Source organism: Podarcis erhardii (genome assembly GCF_964252035.2).
Source record: "Podarcis erhardii genome assembly, chromosome: 13".
NCBI lineage: Eukaryota > Metazoa > Chordata > Lepidosauria > Squamata > Lacertidae > Podarcis > Podarcis erhardii.
In genome coordinates this window covers 47,159,350-47,182,569 of record NC_138502.1, presented here as the reverse complement: position 1 = coordinate 47,182,569, position 23,220 = coordinate 47,159,350, and the positions used below count along the sequence as shown (strand labels likewise).

The 23,220-nt window shown below is 45.0% G+C and overlaps 1 protein-coding gene across 8 annotated transcripts in view; it reads right to left on the bottom strand.

Annotated features, from left to right (window-relative positions):
* Window positions 1-23,220, bottom strand: part of EPHA5 (EPH receptor A5) — a 255,158-nt gene that overhangs the window by 214,256 nt on the left and 17,682 nt on the right. For all 8 annotated transcript variants that reach the window (XM_081836263.1, XM_081836264.1, XM_081836267.1 and 5 more), the window contains exon 2: window positions 17,088-17,152. In XM_081836263.1, coding sequence (XP_081692389.1) covers window positions 17,088-17,152 — 65 coding nt within the window. The remainder of the gene's footprint in view (window positions 1-17,087; window positions 17,153-23,220) is intronic.

Here is a 23,220-nt window from a genome sequence, read left to right as displayed (position 1 = left end):
CAATGTTACAAGCAGAGATCTAGCAGTCTTCCAGCACACTGAGTACAGTGGTACCTCTGGATGCAAACGGGATCCGTTCCGGAGCCCCGTTCGCATCCAGAAGCGAACGCAACCTGTGTATGTGCGGGTCACGATTCGTCGCTTCCATGCATGCGCATGACGTCATTTTGACCGTCTGTGCATGCACGAGCGGCGAAACCTGGAAGTAACGGGCTCCGTTACTTCTGGGTCGCCGCAGCACGCAACCCAAAAAATACTTATCCCGAAGCTACCGTATTTTTCACTCTATAGGACACACTTTTTCCCTCCTAAAAAGCAAGCGGAAATGTGTGTGCGTCCTATGGAGCGAATGAGGGGGGGAGGCAGGCAGGAAAAGCCCCAAGAGCTGCACACAAGCTCCGTGAGGCCCTTGCAGGCTTTTCCCCAGGAGGGAGAAGGGACTGACTGGCCACATCAGTCCCTTCCCCCATCTCCTAGAAAAGCCCACAGGAGCCACACACCCTTTAAAGAGCGTGTGGCTTCTGCGGGCTTTTGCGGGAGGTGGGGGAATTCCCCCACCTCCCACAAAAGCAGGGAGAAGGTCTGGGAGAAGTGCACAAGCTGCCTGCAAGCTGGCCGCTGCTCCCAGAGCTGGGGGGGGGGATCATATTTTTTCCTTGATTTTCCCCTCTGAAAACTAGGTGTGCCCTATGGTCAGGTGCGCCCTATGGAGCGAAAAATACGGTACTTCAACCCGAGTTATGACTGTACACATGTGGAGCTCATAGATCTAACTGAACATGAAGGAAAGGAGAGGTAGGAGGATACCAAATGACAGTGGAAAGAGCAGAAAGAACTGGCCTAGCCTTGTCTACCCATTTTGCCTGTCTCTTAGTGCAGACCCAGGTCATCGAGCCTGAGCTCCCACAGCCGCCAACCATTATGAACCACCATGGGCAAGACTGACAGCAAAAGCAACAACAACAACAACAACAACAACAACAACAACAACAACAACAATTTTGCTATTTATACCCCACTCATCTGGCTGGGTTTCCCCAGCCACTCTGGGTTGCTTACAGCACATAAAAAATTGTAAAACATTAGACATTAAAACTTTCCCGATACTGGGTCCTAGCTTCTCCTGCTAAGGTGCATTTTATATTTGGCTTCCTTTAGTAATGCTTTCTTTCGAAATGTTTAAGATATCTTTTCTGGTTAACCTTGCTGCAATAAATGTGCAGTTAGTAGTTGACCTCCTGCAAAATGTTTTATTTTGAAATCTTTTGAGATAATATTTTAGTTGCCCTTTATGTTGCTTTGAATGTATACTTCGTCTTTGTTTCATTCTAGATTGTTTGATCTAATGTTTTAATGTAGGTTGTCAACTGCTTTGAGTTTTTCCCCCTTAAAAATATAAAGTGGCATAGAAATGAAATTATTATTATTGTTATTATTATTAACCACTCTTACTTCTCCCTCTTTGCTTTTTTTATGCTTGTCTATGTTTCTGCCTCTAGAGTTGCTTAAGCCAGGCAAATTGCTTTGCTAATTTGGGCAGTTATTTATGTAATACCATCACTATAAGAAATAGTTTACAGAAGAGCAGATTTTCTGTGGGAGAGTTGCTTCTACACTTGCACTCTGTGTATACAACCACACATGTGGGGCCTGAGGAGAGGTTCAGGACCAAATAACATTTTGACCCCAAGGACATGGCCTTACTACTCTCCCCTACACACCGATGGTTCTAAAGCACATTTTAAATAAAACACAAAGCGTATTAATTAAAAGATCATTCATTGCCATATATTATTTACATTATAAAAGCCTCACATTAATTATATATTCACTTTTAGCCAGGAACAAACCTACTGTACTCAACAAGAAATGAAAAATGTTTCTACTGGCACTACATTATAACATGCAAATGGATCTCTTTGCATGGTGGTATGGTCCAAGAGCTACAGACTAATATCTAACTCATTACAGTGGTACCTTGGTTTACAAACTTAATCCATTCTGGAAGTTTGTTCTTAAACCGAAACTGTTCTTAAACCGAGGTGCGCTTTCCCAAATGAGGCCTCCTGCCGGCGGTGCCCTTCCACTGTTCGGCTTCCGTTCGTAGGCTGAGGTAAAGTTCGCAAATCGGGACACTACTTCCGGTTTTGCAAAGTTCTTATACCAAATAGTTCGTAAACAGGGCTGTTCTTAAACCGAGGTAAAGGTAAAGGGACCCCTGACCATTAGGTCCAGTCGCAGACGACTCTGGGGTTGTGGCACTCATCTTTGAAGACACTCGAACTCAGGACGCAAGGGAGAAACGTGCTAAGAGGAAGGCACGATTGGCAAATCCACACCGTGATCAACTCCCCCCCGGAAACCAATGTCCCCACTGTGGAAGGACGTGTGGATCCAGAATTGGCCTCTACTGTCACTTATGGACTCATTGTTAAAACCGTGTTTATGGAAGACAATCTTACTTGGCTACGAGGGATTGTCGAAGAAGAAAGACTCCTCCACCCCGGTTGTAAATATTAATATCTAGCTTTTTTTTTTTCAATGCACGTGTAATTTTTTTCTGCTGTGGTAAAAAAGTGATTAACATGCCCACATGTTGTTTCTAATACATCCTTTTTATGAAAAAAGATTTATTTCCTTGCTTTAATCAAGTAATGACTTAAAATGATAATTTGGTAGGGAAACAACTTGTCAAGCATTTAACAGATTTGATTAACATTTATAAAAACAGCAGGGGAGCACTGATTTATTACTGTTGCTATTATTATCCAGATTGTGATAGGCCTAGGCAGAGGCAAACAAGCAGAACAAGGAAAGTCAGGTCCGTGCCTCTTTTTTGAGGAGGGAGAGAACCTCTTCACAAAGATGATTATGGAGGTACAAAATAAACTCTTTCCGTAAAGAGAAACCTCTTGTTTTGCTCCTGTGCAAAACACAACAGGGGTTCTCACTTGTTCAAGGTAGCAACAGTAAAAAAGGTAAAGGACCCCTGGACAGTTGAGTTCACTCAAAGGTGACTATGGGTTGCAGCGTTCACCTCGCTTTCAGGCCGAGGAGCCAGCGTTTGTCCACAGACAGGTTCTCCGGGTCATGTGGCCAGCATGACTAATGTGCTTCTGGTGCAACGGGACACTGTGACGGAAGCCAGAGGCACAGAAACAAGGGCACCCGGGTGCTGGGCTCCCAGGGGCGCCAGACCGAGAGTCCAGGGCCCAAGAGTTGAGTCTGGGGAAGAGCCCACCCATCGGTCGAAGCGCCACGTCGGACTCTTCTGCTGCGGGCAGCTCTGTGCCGCAAGTTCGGGGCAACCAAGCCAGTGAGATGCTGAGGCGGCTGGCCAGCTCCGCCCTCCTGCGTGCCTGAGATTTGCGTAGGGCATGGAGAGGCCCGCCCAGCACATGCTACTTATACCACAAGGTGCCTGGCTTTGCTCAGTCGCTGACGCCGACACCTCGGGCTGGTTTGTTGCGCTGGGCTCCTCTGCTGCTTGCGTTGGTTGCCCAACCCCCAGGAGCCCAACAACTCTAGAGAACCTTTCCTTTAAAAAGGTCAACTTTGGGGTCCCCCCCCTAAAAAAAGGCCGACAACTCTGGGAAACCGGGGTGGGCCGCTGGGTGGATCTTTGCACCCCGGCGCCGCATATGTTTAAGACAGCCCTAACAGAAACACCATTTACCTTTCCGCCACAGCGGTACCTATTTATCTACTTGCACCGGCGTGCTTTCAGACTGCTAGGTTGGCAGGAGCTGGGACAGAGCAACGGGAGCTCACCCCGTTGCAGGGATTCGAACCGCTGACCTCCTGATCGGCAAGCCCAAGAAGCTCAATGGTTTAGACCACAGCACCACCCGCTCCCCTACAGCGATAGTACAGGTTTGGCAGCAAAGCACACAGTCCAGAAGTCATGATTGCAAAGTATAAAAGCAAGGCAAGGGATTCAGAATCTACAAAGCTCTTAGCCTATCCTACCTCAGAGAGTTTTGATGAGGATGAAATGGGAAGGAGGATAACCATGTACACCACCTCCAGCTCACTGGAATATAAAGGTGGCATAAAATATAATTAATAAAAATTAAATATTGAGAATTCTGTAGGCTCTCTTGGAAACAGACAGAGTAGTTAAGAGGAGATCAAGGTAGACAAAGGGGAGGAGGGGCGGTGACAGTTTTACAATATACATTTCTCCCACCATCTCTTTCTGGTTACCTTCTCTGCCCTTAAGAATGAACTGTTCCTACTTCTCCTGATCTCTAGGGGTAACTGTGAGGAACCCGTAAGCCTCTAGGTCTTGTTGAACACCAGCGGCCATTGTGGCTAGTGCGAGTTCATGAGGGATGACAGGGGTTGCAATCATAGCTGTCAAGTGTCCCTTATTTGAAGGGACAGTCCCTTATTCCAGCGCCATGTCCCGCTGCTGTCCCTTATTGATGGATGTCCCTTAAATGTCCCTTAAATGATGTCCCTTAAATTTCAAAGGAAGCAGCTCCTCTCCCTCCCTCCCTCCCTCCCTGCCGGCCAGAGAGGAGGGAGGCTCCAACTGTGTTGCTTGGCTGTGTTGCTCGCCCAATAAGAAGTCTAAGAACGCCTGGGGGGTGGAGCTTGCATGCCTTGTGTGTGGCTAGTTAATGCAAGCTGAGGGGTTTTTTGAATGCTGGACGCCATTTTGTTGCACGTGCTGCTGCAAACTTTGCAGTGCAAAGCCAGGCCGGGGAGCCATCTTAAGTTGAGGCTGCATAGGCCTTGTGGTGCATGTGATTCAGATTCTATTCAGTTGAACCTCTGGTTACAAAGTTGGTTGGACAGTGTTCTTGAAGCTACCAGCATGAGTTTGACCAGACTGCAGGAGGACAGGAAGACTGGAGTGCGTGGAACAGGTGAGGCTGCAGGTCCCTTATTTTGGCTGCTGGTCCCTTATTTTCAAGGCTGCTGGTCCCTTATTTTCAAATCTGTAAGTTGACAGCTATGGTTGCAATTCAACAACATCCGAAGGCCACACATTCCCATCCCTGCTCTAGGGAAAGATGGCTACTAAATGAATAAAAAACCAAAAGTCTTGTGGTACCCTTAAAGGCTAACAAATTTATCTCAGCAAAAGCTTTCATGGCCTTGAGACCCCTTTGTCAGATGCATAAAGTCAGGCAATGGAGGGGCTTAATCTCACAGAATTATACTGGCAGTTATTTCAGCAGCACAGACAAAAAAGGATTTTTGACACAATGAATAAGCTTGCATTTTGTGATGTGTGATCAGGCCAATGCCTTCAGGCTCCAGGTTTCTTTGCAGATCATTATCGCTCACCAACTGAACCAACAGATACACTGCCACTCACAGCTGCATTATGTAAGAACATTTTGACAGTGGACCCACCATAAACAAACTTGGGCAGGGGCATAAACAAATAAAAAAACTGAAAGCTGCCGCAACTGTTTCCCCGAGGAAATAAAATTCAGCATCCTCAGTTGCTCAGAACTTTGATCAGAGTGGGGTTTGTTTGTTTTTTAAAAAAGGCACAAATTTACAAATCTTTCCATATAGACCAAACATTTCCCAGGTATAACTTTGCATAACAAGTCCCTTTCATAGATTTTGTATTTTCTGTTTTTATATTGTGATTTTGTTTTATGAACTGCCCTGAGATCTACAGGTATAAGTCGGTATACAAATTAAAGAAATAAATTAAAGAAAACAATGGAGCAGTCTGCTTTTCCACCCCAGTCTCAGTTTTTCATGCAAACTCCACTAAGTGCCTTGCAGATCCTCAATGTTAGGAACTGCAAGCATAAATTATGTGCATGTTGAATTTCGTATGATGTGCATCCCCATTTTTAAATTATTCTACGGATGTTTTCCCTAGATAAGTAAAAAGAAAATCAAACAGAAGGGAGGTTAATTGACCACACTAATGAAATTATGGCATTTCGGTTGGAAATCAAATGTGCCAGAGTATCACAATGCCTCTACTCAATACAAGGGACATATTCCTTTCTTCTTTGTAGAAAAGGAAGTATTTCCCCAAAATGTCTTCAGATTTTCCAAAAATTAGTCTATTAAGGAGACATAATGATGAACTTAAAAACAAAAAAAACAGACACACATACCTTGGCTCCTCCCCCTTCCTTAAATAATAATAAAAAGCCTTTTTATCAGATATCTAGTTTCTCAATGTCTTCTAGAACCTACATGACATATGAGGCAGTCACAAAGCAGCAGTTTTCATTTTAACTATAAAAAGGAACTTTAAACTGAATTCTCCATAGAAGAGTATTTCTGTCTCAGGGCAACTGCAAATAATTCTTCCCAATACCAGGGCAATCGTCCCAAGAGTCAGTTTTGTGACAGGGCAGAGCAAAAAGCAACAATGAGCACAGCCCTGTAGCAGACGTTAAATCTTTTATATGCAATGTGCCGCCTTTGGGACATTTACAGTAAATCTGGGCAGCCTCTCAACATGGGAACTTGCGGAATTACAGCAGCTATAGTATGATCGAAAGAAGCAGCACAACATGGTTGTGTGTGTAGGTTAACGGTCCAATTATAATTTTCCCCATAGCAAAGACACATAATATTAGTCCTATTAAAAAAACCAAAAACCCTACTCCTTGCCCATCCAGAACTGACCCCCCACTCTCTCGAACAAAATTTGAAATGGGAATTGAAATGGGAAGCAATAAAAAGTATTACTAGACAGTGGCAAAACTGTATGCTCCAGCACAGGGGGCGGAGAGCAGGAGGGGGCATGGCTGGCACGTGCCCCAAGGGCATGGCGTGCATCCCTGGGAGCATGGCATGTGTCCTGGGGGCGTGGCATGCCACCTGCGGGGGCGTGGTATGCATCCTGGGGCTTTGCGCCCCACCCACAGGAACGTGGAATGCGTCCTGGGGACATGGTGTGCTACCCATGAGGGCGTGGCACCTGGCGCGGGGAGGGTACGCGGCGCATGTTGGGGGCGGCCGCAATGGTACCCCCCTCCCCGATGGTGCTGGGCACGATGCGTTCCCCCCATTCCTCCGCCAGTGTTACTAGAGGAGACCGAGAGGAGATGTGATAGCCATCTTCAAATATCTGAAGGGTTGTCAAATGGAAGCAGTGGCGTAGCGTGGGGGGTGCAGGGGGTGCCAGCCGCACCGGGCGCAACATTTGGGGGGCGCACTCGCAGCTCTCTGCCCCTACCTGGCTCACTCACTCTCTCTGACTGCAGTGCTGGCTGTGTGAATCCAATCCGAGCTGCCGGGTCGCCGCCCACTGTGGAGGGGGAGGGTGCCAGGTGTGCGTTGCGGTGCGGAGCGGAGAGAGAGTGAGGGAGGGACTATCTGGGGGAGGGACAGTGCAGTGGCCGCCCAGCGCAGCGCTGAACGCGGGAGAGAACCACACCCGACCAGCCCAGGCAGCAGCAAGAAGAAGCTGGCAGCGGCGGCAGGTTAGGGGTTAGGGGCGCAAAGTACTTGCCTTGCCCCGGGTTAGGGGGCGCAAATTACTTGCCTTGCCCCGGGTGCTGACAACCCACGCTACGCCGCTGAATGGAAGATCCAGCAAGTTTGTTTTCTCCTGCTCTGGAAGGTAGGACCTGAATCAATGGATTCAAGTTACAAGGAAAGAGATTCTGGCTAAACCCGAGCTGTTTGACAGTGGAATGAACTCCCTCAGGAGGTTGTGGACTCCCCTTAATTGGAGGTATTTAAGCAGAGGTTGGGTGGCCATTTGTCAGAGATGGTTTAGTTGAGATTCCCAAGACGTAACCAGCTGTACATTTGAATAAATAAGGTATACTATTGATTGTACAGTGGTGCCCCGCAAGACGAATGCCTTGCAAGACGGAAAACTCGCTAGACGAAAGAGTTTTCCGTTTTCGAGTTGCTTCGCAAGACGAATTTCCCTATGGGCTTGATTCGCAAGAGGAAAACGTCTTGCGACTTTGTTTCCTTTGTCTTAAAACCGTTAAAACCAAGGGTGCTTTGCTCGAACAGCTGCAGTTGTGACTTGACTTCGAGGAGCAACTGTTAGCACGCGGTTTGGTAGCCCTTTTTTTTCAGACTTTGCTCATTTCTGAAGCTTTTCCAAAACTTCTTTTGCATCCATTTGGTAAGTTAAACTTTTAAAACTTTTTTTTTGGTTTTTGGATTTTGGGTTGGGGTGTTTTTGCAAGAATCTGGGAGCTTGTGGGGGGGTTTTCTGCATTTTTATGATTTTTTGTGACCATTGGGCCATGTTGTTGTTTTTTTAAAAAAAAATTCTGAGTTTGAATCAAATTGTAGATTTCAACAGAAGTCTCATAAAGTTCAGTGAAAAAAGCAGAAGACCCAGTGGATCAGTTCATTCTCTAGTCAGTTCATGCATAGTTACAGTTCCACAGAATCCTTTCACAGAGCCTGCAACCACTTATGCTATAAGATCCACTATCCTGTAATATTACACATGAGCCTGTTCTACTGATGAAGCCTAGGATGGCAAAACAAGGCTAATATTCCAGAAATCCTTATATTAGACTCTGTGAAAAGATTCTGTGGAACTGTAACTATGAACTATGTGGAACTATGAACAGACAGGTGGAATAGACACTTATACAAGTATGGACCTTTTTTTTTTTTTTTAATTAGATTTTATAAACTTTATTTGGAATTCGACAATAAAAAAATGCTGTGTGTTTTAATTGAAGCTGACTAGACCAGAAACTATCTTGAGAGAGAAGGGAGGCAGCAGGAACCCTCAGTTTTTGGCTCAATTTTTCTTAACAGGCTTCCATCACCACAGTAGGCACACTTGCCAGACTATAGTGGTAGATGTCAGTTTTACAACTGGATTTTTAAGGAAGAGGTGAATTCTTTAATGCTCCACCCCCTCCACCTGTTGGAGCTATGAACTGTTTATTATGCTTGCATTTTATTGTATTGTATTTTTAAAAATATTTTTATTGATGTACAGTGGTACCTCAGGTTAAGTACTTAATTCGTTCTGGAGGTCCATACTTAACCTGAAACTGTTCTTAACCTGAAGCACCACTTTAGCTAATGGGGCCTCCTGCTGCTGCCGCGCCGCCGGAGCACGATTTCTGTTCTCATCCTGAAGCAAAGTTCTTAACCTGAGGCACTATTTCTGGGTTAGCGGAGTCTGTAACCTGAAGCGTATGTAACCTGAAGCGTATGTAACCTGAGGTACCACTGTAAACTGCTCTGGTGCGTACGAGTGAAGGAGGGCACACCAAACACTTAAAACACATAAATAATAGCAGTGTGGTACGGAAAATGTTCCTTCAGCACCTTACTCATACCCATTTAGTCCGGAGTTATAGAGAATGTGCATTTCAAAAGAGAAAGAACAGTAGCAAGGGGGACCAAAGCAAAAAAACGCAAAATCACACATAGGCCGCAGATACCTGCTTCGTATATTTAGCTGGCATTCCCTGCAGGCCCACAATTATGCCCCCTCCCTCGTCAGGAGCAATTACTTGGCTTGTTTCTTTGGTGGTGGGTTGTGGTGGGGGGGTGGGGGGTGGAATAGAAGAATCAACCTTTTTAGAAAAATATTCTGCAATGAAAAAGATCCATGCATGATTCTGGCTTTTTGGGTGTCATCTGTCTTCTTCTTCTTATTATTTTTTTTAAAAAGAAGCTCAGGCAGAAAAACAAACAGCAGCAGCAGCAAGTAATCGAACAGTGAGCCACAACATACTGCAAATACTCAGAGGAATACTGAGAAGTGTTCCTGACTACAGGAAATTCAGTGAAATCACTGGAGGAAAGCAGGGATGAGTTGCACACAAGGCAGGCAGGTGTTGTTGTTGTGTTCTTGTATGAAAGTGAGAGGGGGGGGATAAAAAGCAGGACAAAAGGACAAAGAAGATTAAGCTCTCACAAAGGCTTGGGGTGGGCAGGTGAGCGGAGGACAGAGAGCTTTCAGAACAAGATGTGGACATCGCTATAAAAGGTAAAGGGACCCCTGACCATGAAGTCCAGTCACGGACAACTCTGGGGTTGCAGCGCTCATCTCGCTTTACTGGCTGAGGGAGCCGGTATTTGTCATCAGACAGCTTCCAGGTCATGTGGCCAGCATGTCTAAATCACTTCTAGCAAAACCAGAACAGCTCATGGAAACACCATTTACCTTCCTGCTGGAGCGCTACCTATTTATCTACTTGCACTGGTGTGCTTTCGAACTGCTAGGTTGGCAGGAGCAGGGACCGAGCAACGGGAGCTCACCCCATCACGGGGATTCGAACCGCCGGCAAGCCCTAGGCTCTGTGGTTTATACTGTATGCTAAATGAAGCAAACAGAGCAAAGCCAAGGCCTGAACAGATTCTGCAAATTGCAGGTGACCATAAGCTTTTTTGCATATACACACACAATGGTTTATTTGAAACACATAGAAAAATTAAGCATGCAAGAACAAACTGCTTTAGATAGCAGCTGAGAGGGCAATTTTCATCAGGATCACAGCTTGAGGGTATTAAGCCCCACCTCCCACACTTTCTCAGCCCCAGTCCTAAAAAGCAGAAAATGTCAAATAACAACCACACCAAAATTTCTGCATGCCTGTCGAAGCAGACGTGGCTAAGTCTCTTGGGGACATTTTCCGAGCCACAGTTACACAAATCAGCAATAGCAGTTGATATCTGGCTTTTTTTTAATCTACCACCCTGTACCTTGGTTGTCATACAGAATCTGTTCTGGAAGTCCATTTGACTTCCAATAAGTTTGACAACCAAGGTGCAGCTTCCGATTGGCTGCAGGAGCTTCCTGCAGCCAATCGGAAGCCGCGGAAGCCCCGTCGGACGTTCGGCTTCCAAAAAACGTTCGCAAACCGGAACACTCACTTCCGGGTTTGCGGCGTTCGGGGGCCAAACCGTTCGAATCGCAAGCCATTTGAGATCCAAGGTACGACTGAACTGTTCACTATCTCAAAGGACACTGTTGAATATCTCAAAGGGCACTGAACCCTCACATAATACTAAGTTATTAAGAAAACTGTAATGACTTAGTATTATGTGAGGGTTCAGTGCCTACCTCTGATGAGGACCCACGAGGACCCTAGGCAAATCCTAAAACTGTTCACATAAACCACATCTCTCAACTCCCAAACTCATAAGTCACTGCTACTTTTTCTTTTTTCACAGCATGGAGTGAAAAGCCCCAACTGACCCACAAACTCTTTTCATTTTAGCCTCTCATTAATTCATTGCACATATAACCATACCACAAAACCAGTTCCCCGACTGCATAAACAAGTCTACTTTGCCAATCTTATTCAACTCTATGGTCACTGGTACATTTCTAATACAGTTAAGCTTGAATGCTAGGCATGGCTTTCCAACACAAATATTTAAAAAGCTGCCTGTTTTCAATGAGTTCAAGGGAGCAATGAGGGGGCCAGTGGCTTAGCTTCCAGTTTAGGAAGAAAGATGCAATATTTGCTTTGCCTGTAATCTGTTAGCTAATACAGTGGTGCCTTGGTTCTCAAACTTAATCCATTCTGGAAGTCCGTTCCAAAACCAAAGCGTTCCAAAACCAAGGCACGCTTTCCCATGGAAAGTAATGCAAAATGGATTAATCCATTCCAGACTTTTAAAAACAACCCCTAAAACAGCAATTTAACATGAATTTTACTCTCTAACGAGATTATTTACCCATAAAATGAAAGCGATAATCAATGTACTGTACTATAAAATAAATAAGATAGTATTGTAAATGATGAAAATTTAAAAAAAAAAATTCTTTCTCTGATGATAGTCATTGTTTGGAGGGGAGACTTTTATCCATTTCCGCAGTCACACAATCAATCAATCAATCAACTGAACTGGGTTCCACACAGCCACAAAAACAAATTAACCGAAAAAGCCTCAAAAACAAAAACAAAAAATAAATAGCAAAACCAAAAGCACCAAATACAGTGGTACCTTGGTTCTCGAACTTAATCCGTTCTGGAAGTCCGTTTGACTTCCGAAATGTTCGAAAACCAAGGCGCAGCTTCTGATTGGTGCAGGCGCCCCGAAACAATAGCCGACAGCTGCATCGGACGTTCGGCTTCTGAAAAATGTTTGAAAAACGGAACACTTACTTCTGGGTTTTCGGTGTTTGGGAACCAAGGCATTTGAGAACCAAGGTACCACTGTACTACCTTCCACTTTGTGTACAGAGGCTGTATTCAGGCAGCACTTTGTGCCATCTTTTCAACATTTCCTTCCCTGTTCATTTTCAAGTTTTATGTGATCTTTCACACAACATAAAAACCGCTTCTGGAAATCTAGTAGAAGTTTAGTGCTCATTTCTGGGTTAATTGTTTCCAGGAAAGAAAAAGCAATTTGCAACCCCGTTAACTTGGAGATTTGTGTTGTAATTTTCCTGCAGTTTTCACAATAGCGCCACCACTGCTTGCATTACAAAATTTGGATTGGTGTCCCAGTACACACAATTCCTTCCCACCATCTGAGATTCAAAATTTTAGTGCAACATGGTGGTGTGTCAATCAAAAAGCCACCATTCCGTGACACAACACAACAAGAGGCAGAAGCACTAGCATTATAACCAGGAAAACTTATGCAATAAGCCCCCTGTCTGAATGTAGCCGGAAGCAAGTTACAGGTCAAAGATACAGGTGCTTTTGAACTATGTTTGCATCTGTCCTGAAACATGGTGTTTATATTGCTGATTCAATGTTCCAATCTACAAACCAAAATGAGACAGTCAGCGCTGGAATTAACTGTAGGTAAGGGAAATACGTAGTACTTGGGACGCGGGTGGCGCTGTGGGTTAAACCACAGAGCCTAGGACTTGCTGATCAGAAGGTTGGCGGTTTGAATCCCTGTGACAGGGTGAGCTCCCGTTGCTCGGTCCCTGCTCCTGCCAACCTAGCAGTTTGAAAGTACGTCAAAGTGCAAGTAGATAAAGAGGTACCGCTCTGGTGGAAAGGTATACGGCATTTCCGTGTGCTGCTCTGGTTCGCCAGAAGTGGCTTAGTCATGCTGGCCACATGACCTGGAAGCTGTACGCCGGCTCCCTCGGCCAATAAAGCGAGATGAGTGCCGCAACCCCAGAGTCGGCCACGATTGGACCTAATGGTCAGGGGTCCCTTTACCTTTACCTTTAATGGAAATAGTGGCAACAGAATAAGAACAGAACTAAGCTTGCTGGGTGCAGTTTTACACAGCAGAAGTACTAAAAGTTATTTCAGAAGTTAAGGTTAGCCAGCCTTCTCTGATATTCCACGATTTAAAAAGGGATCCATCTTGTTGAGACCCACTAACAAAGCACACCTACAAAAACCCAAAGCAGCCTACTTCACTGAGTTCTTGCAAGAATAAAATGAGAAAAGGGGCATGCATGCCATTTTGAGCACCCATGTAAATGGATGAAGGAGATCCTCACTAATTTACTACTACTGGTTGAGCTCTGGTTTAGTCATCAAATGCTGGGACCCGACAACATCTGATTAATCCACTAATGGCAAATCTACCAGGTAAATCTGCCCAGTTCTATGCCAAGTGGCTTACTAGAAGAAGAGATTTCCGGTGTGACTTTGGCCATGGACAAGTTTCTGTCTCTGGTGGTCAGGATCAGAGATCGATATGTATTAGACAAAAGTCAGAAACTAGCACTGTCTTATGATATGTCCTAGTAGTCTGTGTGCTTTCAATATATTTTATATGCATTGAATTTCGACAGGTGGGTCTTTGGGCCACAAAGCGTGTTCTCCTTCATGGAGAGCATGTGTTGCGGTGGGGGCCGACAGGACACTCCAAAGTTGTGGGGCGGGCTAATTGATCGTTGGCCACTGTTGTGATTGGGCTTCCCTTGTTGTTGGGAAGAAGTTAATGTTGCCATTTGTTGACTGACAGCAAGAAATACTAAAACTCCCTGCACGAGGCGTAGAGCTTCCTCTTTTCGCCCCGTGCATTAGATTGCCCGTCCCCCCCCCCTATATTTAGGGTTGTTCGCTTTGACCTTGCTATGCCTGTCATGGGGTCGTCTGCTCTTGGGGCAGGGGCCCAGTAGGAATTTTGTCCATCTGGCTGATTGGCTGGGGCCATTTGGTTTTTGCCTACTGCGTAGCAAATCGTCACAACTTGTAAGGTTGCGGTTAGGCATTGGTTTATGGTTTGGTTGGTTGAGGGGCATGGATTGGCTGTTCCTGCCCCTCTAACGCTGCTGCTGCAAGGGATTCCGTTAAAGGAATACAGGGGTTCACTATTGCTTTCGTCTACCCTGTCAAGGGGCTTGGGCCATGCAAGAACCCCTGGTTGAATTTGGGGAGGGCTGAGGGCAGGTTCCCTGCTCCGTCGCTACCCCCAAGTGTATTCCCCTTTTCTGACTTTCACAGGCGTGCGGAATGTCAGTCTCTCCCCCATGGGGGGGTGCAGATAGTCGCAACCAATGCCTAAGCAAGCACTCACAGTTTTGTATTTTAATAAAGTTTTGGCCAAAATTATGCCAAAAACCTTAAACAAACTTTCTGTGTGATGTGTGAGTTATTGGCGTGGCCCTGGGGACCTCAACAAGCAATAAATAATTGTTGTTGTAGTAGTCATCACATTACTTAAGGTCAGTGACTATATAATTCAAGTGACTCAGTTGTGAACATATTATCAGAGTGAAAATCAAATGTATGAGTGGCCTTCCACATTTTGAAAGCCTCTCTCCACATTTGGAACTAGTATGCCATGAAGTTCTCTAACCCTGCCTTCTTCCCCGACATGTGGTTTTGCTTCTACATGAGGGACTCGTTAAACAATTTCCTCCACCATGCAATCTGCTGGTTTTTTGTAAACTGAGAAATATTTTGCAGCTGCCATTAACAATCTACTTTATTTTTATTTTATTTTATAAAAATGACATACTTCAAACCATGCATAAATATTTCCAGAAAAAGTAATTTGATTTTGCTAGTTTAAAGCAAACCATCACACTGAATCACTACAAAGCACTGGGAAGCGATTAAAATGATGAAGACTCCAATATTAGTAATAGGCATTAATCAGGCAGTCTTTTGAAAGGACGGGTTGTTTTCTGGCTAAACCTTGCTAAAGCACCACAAGAAGACGAATCTTTAGTACACTAAGCATCCCTCAAAGGACGTCCTGACAGCAGAGCATATGGGGAAGGAAGTTCAGCCTTCAGAAGCTTCTCCTCCTCCGGTTTCATTTTAATTACAGCAACCACTTTTCAAATCTATATCTGGAATCGAGAATTAAATATTTACATAGAGCAGATCTTGAGAGAGAAGGAGATATTAGGGAAAACGAGAGAAAACAAATGGCGCGCCAGTTGTAGAGAAATATTTAAATTTAAATATTTAAATATTTATTTATTTACGGCTAGTAGCCCATAAAATATGTACAAACATAAAAGCACAGAAGCATAAAAACCAATACATCTAACAACAGAAGGGGAACACCACGATGCAAGGGTGGGTCATTGAGCAGTGACAAATAACAGCTTGGGGCCCGGAAAGATCCAAGGGACGGTTCACAGAAAAAGGAGAACTGGAGACGAGATCCGTCATGCACTCTCATCATAACTGTCCGATTGGTTTTTGTTGTTGTTGTTGTTGTTTGGTGGTTTTTGTGTGTGAGATAAGAAATGTAGAGAAATAAAGCAGCATTTCCGACATCTGAAAAAAGGCTGTGAATATATTGGGGCATAAATCTCAGAGAAGTGGGTTTACTGAACTCAAGTCAATAATAATAATAATAATAATAATAATAATAATAATAATAATTTGTTTATACCCTACCCATCTGACTGGGTTTCCCCAGCCACTCTGGATGGCTCCCAACAGAATATTAAAAACACAATAAAACATCAAACATTTAAAACTTCCTGTTATGTATTCAGTGGTCTGTGTTTGCCTGAGCTTGAGTCTGGACGAAGGAATCTGAGCTCCTGTGTTCTGATTCGATATATGATATCCAATCACAGAACATTTCAGGATTTGGGCTTCTGCCATTGGCCCTTAAACTCTGAGTCATGATTCGCAGCTTGGAAGGTTAGACAACCAATCACGTGGGGAGTGGGATTGGCCCTGGCCTTCAGAAATGTATATAAGCAGTTGCTTTGCCCATGTTGTCCAGCTCTGCTAGTTCAATAAAGGTTGTTGCTGTTATCACTGTGTCTTGCCTCGTGGGAACCCACCTACACTTCACTTCCCTAAACAGGGCTGCCTTCAGATGTCTTCAAAAAGTCAGGTAGCTGTTTATTTCCTTGATATCTAATGGGAGGGCATTCCACAGGGCGGGCACGACTACTGAGAAGGCCTTCTGCTTGGTTCCCTGTAACCTTATTTCTCACAGTGAGGGAACCGCCAGAAGGCCCTAGGGAATTCTGGAAGTAGTCAATAGTCTGGCCAGCTTGGTTTTTTTAAAAATCTTTTTAATAAAGAAAAGAAAATGTCCTCCATTATTTTAGTCAATCATTCTTGTTGCACCTGTATAATGACCATTTCTTTTTCCAAGCTGGTAGCATGCTAAGAGTCCAAGATGACCCTTTAACGGGGAGGTTGGACAGCAACTCTCATCAGCTCTGGCCTTCATGGGCAATGGTCAGGAATGATGGAAGTTTGGAGTCCAGCCTCAAGTGGAGGGCACCATATTGAATACTACTGCTTTAACAGTCTTCATTGGGAACCTCCAATAAGAAAAGGAGATAAGAATCCTAGCAGACAAGATTTTGGAGTACAAAAGCTCTACAGGCTTGACAATGACTACACACACACCCTTCTGAAGGGAGAGGTCAGAACAACAAAAGGTATAGTGACTTTGAAGGAATGACAGAAACAAGCTGGGTTAAGGGCAGCAAGGTTCAGTGTCCCATTTATTGTGGATCAAAAACAGTCATAGGGGGTCCTGTTCCAGAGCATATTATCCAGACTGGGTCCCCACTGAGGTTTTTGCTCCAAAAATAAAAGAGGCCATGTCAGACATACTTGTTTAAACATGTGACTAATGTCACCTAGCTTGGCCCCAAGATCTGGGAGATTCTGGGCAGAGTTATCTGGAAGCCAAGCTGCAGCCTTGAGCATAGGGGTGCACAAACTGCTCTGGAGAACCTTGCATGAAAAAGAACTATCATTAGAACATCACATGGCACAAGAGAAACTTACCCCATTCTTCGGGTAGGCTATCCATCCAAGATCCCCCATTACTGATCGAGAGTCCAATAAATTCACTGAAAAACAAAAAAAAAATTAAAATGTGAATTAGGGGTGTTGCAGGGGGAGGTAAATAATCATGGCTGCCACAGGAAACAAGCAACCATTTACTTTTTAAAATTCTATTCTAAAGGTAAAGGGACCCCTGACCATTAGGTCCAGTCGTGACCGGCTCTGGGGTTGCAGTGCTCATCTCCATTTATTGGCCGAGGGAGCCGGTGTACAGCTTCCGGGTCATGTGGCCAGCATGTCTAAGCCGCTTCTGGCGAACCAGAGCAGCGTACGGAAATGCCGTTTACCTTCCCGCCGGAGCGGTACCTATTTATCTACTTGCACTTTGACATGTTTTCAAACTGCTAGGTGGGCAGGAGCAGGGACCGAGCAACGGGAGCTCGCGGGGATTCGAACCGCCGACCTTCTGATCGGCAAGTCCTAGGCTCTGTGGTTTAAACCACAGCGCCACCCGCATCCCACTTATTCTATTATACTCTAATGCTAAAAAGAACAACTGCTCACAGCACACACTCACAACCTCCATTAAAGCCAAGCACAGCTGGGACTCTGAAGCACCTCTAGGGAATCTCTAGTCTAGCAGATGCCTTTATCCAGAACCAAACATCCTGCTCTTAGCATTGTGGACCATATTTTCCTGAGCGCAACCAGGCAGGAGAAGAGGAGAGGGAGGATTATATACTGCATGCACGGTAAGCTCAAACCTTTCCTGCATTTAACTTTTGTGCATTTAACTTTACGCACATGGCATAAAAATAAATTTTAAAAGGGGTGGAAAGGGGACAGGTATCTGGGGGGGGGGGAGAGAGAGACTTTGGCAATCGCACCCAATGTGTTTTGATTATACAGTGGTACTTTGGTTCTCAAACCTAATCTGTTCCAGAAGTCTGTTCCAAAACCAAAGCGTTCTAAAACCAAGGTGCACTTTCCCATAGAAAGTAATGCAAAATGGATTAATCCATTCCAGACTTTTAAAAACAGCCCCTAAAACAGCAATTTAACATGAATTTTACTATCTAACGAGACCATTGATCCATAAAATGAAAGCAATAAACAATGTACAGTACTGCAGGCACACAATCAATCAATCAGTAGCTGAACTGGGTTCCACACAGTCACAAAAACAAACAAAAAAAGCCGCAAAAACAAAAATGCAAAATAAATAGCAAAAACAGACAGACCTCAGCGCAACACTCAAAACGCAAGTGTGGCACTCAGTACGGAAGCGTAACACTCAAAACGGAGCATGTTCAGCTTCCGAAAAAAGTTCGCAAATGGGTTTGCAGCGTTCTGGTTCCAAGTTGTTCAAGTACCAAGCTGTTTGAGAACCAAGGTACCACTGTACGTGGTTTTGGTTTCAGGCACCTGGGACATAACCCTCGTGTAAGGTGTGGGCTTACTGTATCAAATCATCATGCTGCACTGTGTGCATAGGTACTGCTTGCACTGTACAGTTCACACCCTTCAGTCAATTCGCATGTGGAAGGGTTGGGGCCATAGCTCAGTGGCAGAGCATTTAAGGACCTCAATGATTCAGCTAGAGGTTGCAGCACTGTGCAAATTGGCTGCAACATTATTACAGCTAGCAAGATTAACACAGCCCGAAAAATGCACTGTAGGGATCTTGTGCTCCCTTCCTCGTGGTATAAGAGCCTCTCCAGGAGAGGGAAAGAAGAACAGGATCAAAGCAAAAAAATAGTAGGTCAGGGAGGCAAGCGGAAGACAACTCTAGAAAGCAGGTGCAAAAGGAGCGACAGAGAAACGGAAACAGCAAGGCCTGTGGAGTGAAAGTGAGACCAGGTAGCAACAGAGTAAGGAGCGGATCTGCAGGAAGCTGATGTTTTGTTGCCAAGGTTGCCAGACTCAGACCCCAGGAGAGAGCAGAGTCTGGGAACTGGAATGGAGCCTGGTGAGGTAGAGGCAGAGCCCAGTATTTCTCAGCAGGGTCAGAAGATGTCACCTAGCATATCCAAGACACAAAGCCAGACTGTCCAGCTGGCTGAAAAGGTCAGGCTTAATGAAACGTAGTGGGAGCAAATAGCAAAAGCTCTCAAGTCTAGTAGAAAACAGAGCCCTGCCTTTGTTCTTCAGTCCCCTTCCCTAGAGTTTACACTTTTCCCTGGAAGCTAGCCATCCACAATCACACATATTTGCAAATCTTTGGATCGGACCCTAAAATCTGGTAGCAGTTCTGTTTTGTTGCAGAAACAAAAGTCTGCCACACAGAAGGAGATAAGGCATTTGACAAGAAAAACGGGTGACCAGTCCCAGGGGAGACAAAGCGCTAGTAAAATAGAGGCAGCCACCATGATGGGAGTCGCATTGGAGATCTGGAGAACATCAGCATCTTTGGCCGACAGCCATTGGGGCTGATAGCGGCTGGAGTTCCACAACATCTGCAGGGCACAAAGTTGGCTACCTTCACATGATCTGAGCCCCAGGTAGCCTTTGGCTTCTAACAGTGAATCCATGACTTTGGAAATGGCATTCCAGAACAGCTATGGGGAAGGCCTAAAGGGAACAGTCCACCCAAGACTGATGGCAGTGACCATCTTACTCCCAAGACGAATCTGTTGACAAACTGATTTCAGGCTTAGTCTGCACTGTACAATCCAAGAGAGAGCTGGGATTTATGAGAGTGCTTTGGGTGGCAAGTGGGGAGCACCTGTCTTGCATTTTAGGATTTCAGGAGGCTGTGAAGCAGCAATCCTCGGCGGACTACACCTTCCGCTCTAGGTAGAAGTGCACTCCGTTTTGTCCGCCTGAGCTGAAATCCGCAGCTTCTGCCCCAGCCAATTAACAGACAGTTTTGCATTAAATAGTAATAAACTATTCCCAAGCTTACGACATTTTTCTTGCATTACCTAAAATCCGTAGTCCAAACAGAGAGGGCATAATTAAAAAACGAATCTGTACACACTTAAGCAAGCTGAATAAAATTATAGACGCTTCCATTTTGGGCTTATAGTTAACAGTCTGTTGAGCGCTAAAAAAAACCAAAAACCTACATCCCTGCTAAACTAACACAAAGTCTAATTTTGTAAGAGGGTGAAGGCGTTACTTAGATGGCAACAAATTCATTTCCAATTCATCTTAGAGGCCTTTTGTTTTTCATAATTTCCTACTAATTTTTGCAGATATTGTTTGAAACTACACCAACCCCATCTTTACTTTATTGATAATTCTGTTACTTAAGTTACATAAGGACTGCATTAATCCAAGGCAGGCTATTGTTCCATCTCAGCTCAGTGATGTCTACTGTGATTGACAATGGTTCTTCTCCAGGATTAGACAGCTGCCTATATTGTTCGTTCCTGGAGTTGCCTAGGCCGGAAGCTGAGAACTGCCACACACGAAGCATATGCTCTATCAACAAGCTATGGCCCTTCTTCGCACTAAAAAACCAAATCAGATCCAGTTATTGTGGAGTTATGAAGCATGCCCAATCTGGACCCTTCTGCTGTAAACAAAGTGAAATTGCCCGTGGTGTAATCAGAATTAGAAAACGTTATTCTCAGGGAGACTTCCCACGAAGAGGCAATCTGCAAGCAAGTCACTATGCTGCACTACTCTAAGAAATTCAGTAGGTTCATTTGAGGTTCAGCTTTTTTAAAACAAAAAATATATTCAGCAAATGGCAACGAGACAACTATGCTGCACATTGTTCAGGTCTGCTCATTTTTTCCTTCTGGCACCAGGGCAGCAAGAAGCCAATATCTTTATCAGGAAGCACCTAAAACATGCTAACAGCAAGGCTTGTAGAGTGAGGTTACACACACAACACTCACCAGACCTTTGTATGTCAGTGAGCATCTGTTTGGGGAAAATGACCCATGCCCACTTCTGAACTAAGCTGCTTCTCACATAGCTGAATAATCTTCCATACAGAGCCGGCCCTTTCATGATGCAATTGCATCATGAAGGGTGGGAGGAAAGGGAAAATTAGCACCCCTGGGCTCCTGGTTTCTTCTCATTCAAGAAAAGGTAAAGGACCCCTAGACAGTTAAGTCCAGTCAATGGTGACTATGGGGTACGGCGCCCATCTCACTTTCAGGCCGAGGGAGCCGGCATTTGTCCACAGACAGCTTTCTGGGTCATGTGGCCAGCAGGACTAAACCGCTTCTGGTGCAACGGGACACAGTGATATGTGCCAGAGCGCACAGAAACACCATTTACCTTCCTGCGGGAGCGGTACCTACCGTATTTATCTACTCACACTGGTATGCATTTGAACTGCTAGGTTGGCAGGAGCTGGGACAGATCAACAGGAGCTGACTCTGTTGCATGGATCTGAACTGCTGACCTTCCGATCGACAAGGCCAAGAGGCTCAGTGGTTTAGACCACAGTGCCACCTGCGTCCCTACTTTCTTCTCATAAGCTGCTGCCCGCCCACCAGGTGAGACTCCTAACCGCTGTGGGGCTCTTTAGAGCAATCCCCGCCCCGCCCCCCCCAAAAATATTGAATCCTTCCTTAGAGCAAGACATTGCTGCTGAAGTGGACCAGGAAAGTGCCTTCATGGATAGAATTTCCTTTTAAAAAATATTTTGAAGTCTATACGTAGTTAGAGATTTATTTATTTTTAAAGACACTGCGTGACATCCCATACACCAGGCATAGGCAAACTCGGCCCTCCGGATGTTTTGAGACTAGAATTCCCATCATCCCTGACCACTGGTCCTGTTAGCTAGGAAGGATGGGAGTTGTAGTCCCAAAACATCTGGAGGGCCAAGTTTGCCTATGCCTGCCATACACTCTCCTGCCTAGAAAGCCTTGCTCTGAAGAGTTAGAGAGCAAATGTACAGCAAAACAATTTTAAAATAAGAGGAGAGGAGGAGGTGTGGAGAAGGTAGCTTATATACAAAAATTCCCCTTTTACTTGTGTTTGGCCCTCCAGAGATTGCTAGGCTATGACTCCCTGGCAGTTCTGGCTGGTGGTGATGAGGGTTAAACAAGAACCAAAGGGCAATGGATAAGGCATCACTGCACTAAGCTAAGAGGTCCAAGGGCCAAACTCTGCAGTACAAGGTTGGGCATTTTTCACCACCCTTAAAGTCTGGAAAGGAAACTGCTCTCTTGCTTCCAGTTGCTAACCCTTCAAGGCTGCTTGTTTGTTGTTTCCTTAAAAAAAAGTCCTCCACACAGTAGAGGGAGCTATAGGCAGTGGCGAAGCTGCATGCTCCAGCACTGGGGAAGGAGAGCAGGCAGGGGCATGGCTGGCGCACTTCCAGGGGGCGTGGTGTGCATCTGGGGGCAGGGCATGTCCGGGGGGGCAGCCGCGATGGTACTCCCCTCCCTGATGGTGCCGAGGGTGGTGCGCTCCCACCCACCCCACCCACCCCATTCCTCTGACAGTGGCTATAGGGTCTCCCTCTCTGCCACTCTTCCAATGCTGACTCCAAGGCTGTGCTTCCATTTTTAAAATGGATCATGGGAAAGAAACTTTCATTTCTAGATTTGGCCCTTAAGAAATCTGCGGCACAAAGTAGCTAATGTGACTGTTGCAGGAACCCAGAAGTGAGCAAGAACCACCAGAAGTTCTTCGCGCGCAATGAGATAATTGAGAGGCACATGAGTGTATTTGAGCATATTCTTATAAAGACGGTATTATTATTATTTTTAAGAACAAAGGAAGACTTGGGCAAAAAGACAACATAGCTAGAGGAAATCTCTCTGCTACAGTTACAATAATTAAGTCATCCAAGAAAGTGCATACGTTTTGCAAATTGCAATGGGCGCACGATGAGTATTGATCTACATTGTTGTATAACTAATTAAAACCTGTCCTGGAGAAGCAAGTAATGAATATAATTAGATAGAATGTTTGATAGCACAAAGTTATTTTGCATACATTAATTAAAACATAAAAAACCCACTAGGTTCAGTTTTGCAACATAGCTAAATGGCGTATGTTTGCAGAAAATTAGTGAACGAAACAGACAGAGCACCAAATTCATAACAATGAAGGCTTAATTCTCTCACTTTTAGCCAAAACGGACCAGACCTCAAGACAGAATGCTGGCAATAAAGGACGACTCGGCTATAACCACCTCTAAATCTGGTTTTGCAATGTA